This window comes from Nestor notabilis, unplaced genomic scaffold, assembly GCF_000696875.1.
Source record: "Nestor notabilis isolate BGI_N333 unplaced genomic scaffold, ASM69687v1 scaffold4100, whole genome shotgun sequence".
Classification (NCBI taxonomy): domain Eukaryota; kingdom Metazoa; phylum Chordata; class Aves; order Psittaciformes; family Psittacidae; genus Nestor; species Nestor notabilis.
The window spans coordinates 213,565-219,564 of NW_009911423.1; the positions used below are offsets into that span (position 1 = coordinate 213,565).

Genomic DNA, 6,000 nt, shown 5'->3' on the forward strand with positions numbered 1-6,000 from the left:
CAATGCAGGCTTCATGTGCCCCCCTCCAATGACTGGTGTCAGAAGCCAGCAGCTCCTCGCTGGTTGGCTGGCAGAATGTCCCATTCATCACCACTGGTATGTGATGGACACCCTGACAAGTAGATCCAGGCATAATGTTCTCAGCAGTCTACCTGATGGCCTTAAACCTTAGTCAGTGGTTGAAATTTTTCACTTGTTGCCAGCTACTGTGACTAAGCAGGTGCCTGGAGTACAAGAAAAATTAAATTTAGGCATATTGTAGTTTCTGAAATAGCTGATGCCGGAATGGGCACCCAGCTGGAAAGCAGCTGCTTTTCAAATTTCTCTCCCCATTCCATTTTATAATGAATTACATTTATCCCTTCCATCTTTTAATTTCTCAGGAAGAGATGTGAGAGTTCAGTTCTTCAAATAACAGGTAAATTTTACAATCCTTTTTAGAGACTTTATCCCAATCCTATGTATGTCCAAAAGGGAAGGAAAGTATGTATTTACAGCATCAATTTGAGTTTTTACTTTAGTTTTTCTGTGCTTTACTGAGAAATTCAGTTTGATAAAACATATTTTTGCTTTTTATGGCAACTTTGAAGTTACAGAACATCGCATCTTGTTACTCCACTTCGTATTAGCTGACTTAAAATTGCCAATAATACAACCACTGTTGTAAATGGATAAAACACTTAAATTCAGTACCTCTTGCTAAATTTCACTTTGAGAAACTATATTCAGCCTGTTTCATTTCTCCCATAGTTTCTTTTGGATGGTTTTTATTATTATGGTTACTAGCTCATGTGTATTGTAATTAGTTTCTGGAAAAGTATTGAAATCTTGGCCTCATTGAAATCACTGGAAGTTTCATTTTTGACTTAAGTGGTATCAGGTTTTAATTGTGATGCATTCAGCAGCAGAAGTAAATTTGTCATACCTGTCAATGGGATGGATACATTATTAGAAAAAGAAAACTCAAGGTTAACTTATTTGAGTAATTGCATGTATGTATGTCATGTATGTAATCTCATCTTTTCTCTGTGCTTTGCATGACAGTTCAGATAGCTGAGAACGCAGTGTTCTCTTGCATATGCTCTGGCAACTAAGAATGCCAGCTTGAAATGGCATAACCTAACACTGGGATTAGAGTAACTACACATAGTTTGCATGATAATTTCCAGGCAGAGGAAAGGTTTGAAGGACACGGATGAAAAAATCCAAACCTGCAAGCAAAGCTCTGTTGTGTTACCTGTGCTATTGGGTTCTGTGTTCACAGAGCAGAGCTGTGTTGGAACAGTGATAAATAAACCATATTTGATCAGACCCACATTTGCAAAGTCATTGTGAATATTAAGAATGGAAGATGCTGTCTAGGAAAGCTACTGCTGTTACCAAAGCAGAATCCAGGTTAGCAGTATTGTATCATTTTAACCGGTGTCAGTATGTGTTTAATGAAAGCATTTGTCTTAGTAGGGTGGTCTGAACACTATTCTTACCTGGGCTATTGGTTTAAAAGATACTGTGAAGTTCTGAATTACAGCTCAGTAACACCTTTATCCTAGCATGAATGGCGGGAGGAGATAACTCCCATGTAAAACATAATTTTGGGAGTGATAGAGTAATCCTGTATGGGTGGGTGTGTACTTTTGCACATGCAGAGCAAATATCCCTTCCTCCCTTTCTGACCATACCAGTACATATGGAAGATGGCCAGACCCATGTTCCTCAACTTACCTTATGAATTTCCACGTGTTCTGTGTCAGTCTTTGAACTGCCAGAGGTAGGCAGCTAAATTAGTACCATCTAGGAAACAGGACTGTTCATATCATCTCCTCACTCTTAACACGCCTGTGCAGTCTGAGCCACAAGTTGACCCTTATTGATCTGATTTGACTATACCTCTGTGGAGCAGACAGACACTCAAGCACTGCAACAGAATTCAGGGACCCTAATTCACAGTACCGTATTTAGGTTCCTAGCTAATAATTCTTATTTGCATTACTCACATTCATCAGCACAACCTGTGACCACCTCCTGGCTTATATGCATTCCTGTTCCTGACAATGGAACAAAAAAGTATCTACTCTGAAAAAAGAGTGTTTTAAGTATATTGATACTTGATACTTAATAGTTGCAAAACTTAACTGTTAGAAAGATGACTGTTTTCCAAATCAATGGCTCATGCATTACTGTAAAATATATCGATTAAAAACAAAGCATAACATTAGTCATTTAGTCAGTAGAGTGATGCAATACTGAAATAAATTTATCCTTTGACTTTTGCATTAACCTTTTATTGACTGCTTGCATACTCATAATTAACACACATTTTAGCTAGCTTGGTTAATTTTAGCATTGTGATCAGTGTCCTCTAATGTAGCTAACACCCTGATCATCAAAATGTCAGTGAAGCCCAGGGGACCCTAACCAGGCAACTGTCTGTCCCAGTGAATGTGCACCTGCCCATGGTGAAAATAGCCACCTTCCAAAGGGAAGCATTGTGTGTTGTCATACAAATAGTCATACAGTCATACCAATGCTTGTAATGACTTAGGCAAACTTAAATTAATATTTAGCTATTGGTAAATATTAATGATCAAAGCCCATTTGGCAAAATGAGACAAAAGGGGGCTCAAAAATATGTGAAGTTTACAGGGGAGAGGTGGTGAGAGTATTCACCACAGTAGTAACTAAATGCTCCTTAAAAATGGGCTTTTTTTAACTGAAACTTGTCACAGGTCTTGATTGTTTTAGCACGAAAGTAGGGACCATGGAGTTTTGTGCATTCTACATATCTTTAGACCGATCATCCTTTCTGTACATGTTGGTGAACATGTATTATTATCAGGGTGTTGGAGGAAAATTGCTCCGAAATATGTCATGGGATTTTTTCTCTTCTCTGCTGCAAATAAGGTATGAAAGATGCCTCTTGATTTAGCATCTGTTCTGTCTGTCAGATCATGTGTTATTCCCACTCTTAACACATTTTGTGCATATGATACACACAGATTAGATCTACTCTCTTTTGGAGACTTGAATTTGTTAACTCAAATAACAGTTTTTAATTGATACATAATATTTTAATTAACTTACAACACTATAAATCTTGGTACTTTCCCATTACCATCATACTTCAGTGTCTGCAGTGTTTCCAACATGGAGCTTCATAAGTTCTTTTATATCTGGGAAAAGAAAGGATTTCTTTTTATTCTGAGTTATCAGTGCTAACTTATGTTAGCTACCTTGTCCCAGATACAAAGGAATTTGAAATAATTCTGTGCAGTTATTTAAGTGCCTTTGATTGGTCTGCGTCAGTTAAAAATGGTGCTGTAATCCTTCTGCAGGGTCTTCAGGTCTGTTACTCTACTACAAATTAAAGACCGTTATAGGGACAGAAATTTGTTAAAATCAGTAGTAATACACTCATCTGGAAAGGACTCCTTTTGCACCCTCATTCTCTCTCACACACATCGGCTATTAACAACACATTCAGAGCCCTTTCCATTACCTTTCATGTCTCTTTTTTCCCTTTCTCACTCACACAAATGGATTGACGAGCTTTTTCCTCACTTTTGGTGTTCAGGCATTTGTGGTGGTGTAACTGTGGCAGCAGTCACAATGATGCTGTGACTGGACAGCCCATGAGCAACTATCCTTAGTTGTGCAGACCACATAACATGCTTGCAGTGTTTACTGGCTGAGCTTCTTGATTCGTCATCTGCAATATTCTCTACATGTTTAATTTATCCACTTTGAGACTGAAATGCTTAAACTGGAATATCTTATACTACCCGGCAAATTGAGCTTATTATTTTGTGCCAAGACAGAAAATAAAGCAGTATTTTAAAAGCCTTATAAAGTTATGCTGTAATTCGTTTCAGCTTCCCCTGCATATTAATTTTCTCCTGTTCCTCTCTATAATTTGGAAAGCGTTTTCAGAACATGATGGTACAATCAGTTAAGTACCTCTCAGAACTCATACACTAAACTGCATTTGCTCTAACAACTATTATAAAGCAGCCAGCAAAACAAATCCTCTGTTATTCTGTACAGTGCAGCTTATCAATGCAAACAGTTTAATATTTATGCTAAGAGGATTGTCACAAGTAGCTTCTGTTCCTTTAATTCTTGTTTTAAATAAATAATGAGAACATTTAAACACATTACTCTTCCCAGGGCCCTGAGGTCGGCTAATCTTATTATTTATGAAGTGATGTGCTACATAATAGTACTTAGTGCATGTTAACAGATGCTATTATCAGGGACTGATGTGGAGAGCTGAAGATATATTGGAATGTTATGTGTTAATACTGTCCTTGTAGTGTAATGTACGATGGATTGAGTGCCCAGGATGCTGGTGCGGCAATTAGCCACACACCAACATGGGTGTAAAGCTGAAGTATGTTTTCTCATGGGGATTACACTGCCATTAATAATTCCCAAGAGAAGAAGACATCTTTCATTTGAAAACAGCCTCTTCCAGAAGGCTGACAGTGTAGACAAGGAAGTTGCATGTGTCAATGTTTCTAGAGTTCATTTTGCAGAGGTGAAAGACATATATATGTTTAAAACAACTTGAAAATTTATACCAAAATTATATGCTTTGTCGAACATGAATTTTAAAAAGTGTCTTACAAGAGGCAAAAACATTTTTCTACAATTTGCTTGTTAGCTCTTTGAATACGTAGGCCTGCCGTATATACCAAAATTAGAGTGATGTTTAGCATTTTTCTGTGTCTTGCCCTGTTGCGAACATTAACTAATTAATCAGCAACATACAAATTGTTTAAGAGGAGAGGAAAAGAGAGGGGCAGAAATCCTCCTTTAACTGTGACCGTTTTTTTTTGTGCAGCCTGTTGTATTATAGCCTAATCTTAAGAGATGTGATGGTTGCCACTTACAAAACTTTCCTCTGCAGGCTGCAGTTCAGTTGAATAGACTTCAGTAGTATTGATGAATAATCCATTTAATAAAAAACACTGTAATTTAAACGTCTTCTCTGGGGACTACCATACACTAACCTCTTAATTTAATTTTATTGAAGTTTTGCCCACCTATTCATCATTGGAAGTTGTTATTAACCGCCATTTCCATTTATCTTTATAGAATTTTCTCGTTTTATATTGCCTTTTTCAGAGCTAAGCAGGTTGATACACTTGTAAATCTCCAGAATCTACAAAGCTAGTCCAGCTTCTGTAATATTGTTTAATCTATCCCCCCTGACCTTAATGCAGTAAATTCAGTTTAATCTTTCTCAATAATCTAGTAATACATTGGAAACTGGCAAACATTTAAATCTGATAATGGTTTAATCACATACTTTAAATAACAGCTGAGATAATGAAAAAATAATTCACCATATAAAGGTACACTAACTGAGTTTTCTGTGTGATTGGCTTTTTGAGAAATCCCTGTAGAAAATACAAAGCCTACAACAGAAATCCACTGGAAATGAACAATCCATTTGGTCAGAAGATGTGGTATTTCTTTTTTATTATCATCTTTCTCTTTGAATTAATGTATGAATGTATCCTCGCTGAGTATTTGGTTTCTTTATACAATTTTACTTAAGTAGTTCATCTGTTTACCTTTCATTTCAGATGCCAGTCAGAAGCAGCCGAGAGCTTGCCAGAAGACCAGAAACCAGAAAGCCATCCCTTCTGGACAGATGATGAATGTAATATGCCTCTGCCATATGATCTTGAAGAAGTAATTGCTGATCTACAAAATCTTGTTCAGTGGGTAGAATAACAAGTGACCTTCCAGGCTAGAATTATTGATGTTCATCATTTGCAGTTTATCATAAATCTTTCTAGCTTTATGATTCCTTGAACATGTCTTATTTTATGCGTCAATTCAAATTTTGCCAGTCTTCCCACAGTACCTTAGTATGGTCTTGTAATAAAGAAGGCCAGGCCCCAGACCTACAGGAATGCGTGGCTTTTAAGACCTGAAGTCCAGAACACCAGCTTCAGCTCTCTCCTCCACTCTTAATTCCCACTGACTCTACAG

The 6,000-nt window shown here is 37.1% G+C and overlaps 1 protein-coding gene across 1 annotated transcript in view; it reads left to right on the plus strand.

Moving 5' to 3' along the window:
- FTO (fat mass and obesity associated) overlaps positions 1 to 5,739 on the plus strand; it is a gene marked incomplete at its 5' end in the record, with an annotated part of 201,604 nt that extends 195,865 nt beyond the window's left edge. The window contains one exon of the mRNA XM_010014633.1: positions 5,589 to 5,739. Coding sequence (XP_010012935.1) covers positions 5,589 to 5,739 — 151 coding nt within the window. The remainder of the gene's footprint in view (positions 1 to 5,588) is intronic.
- Positions 5,740 to 6,000: the final 261 nt, after the last annotated feature.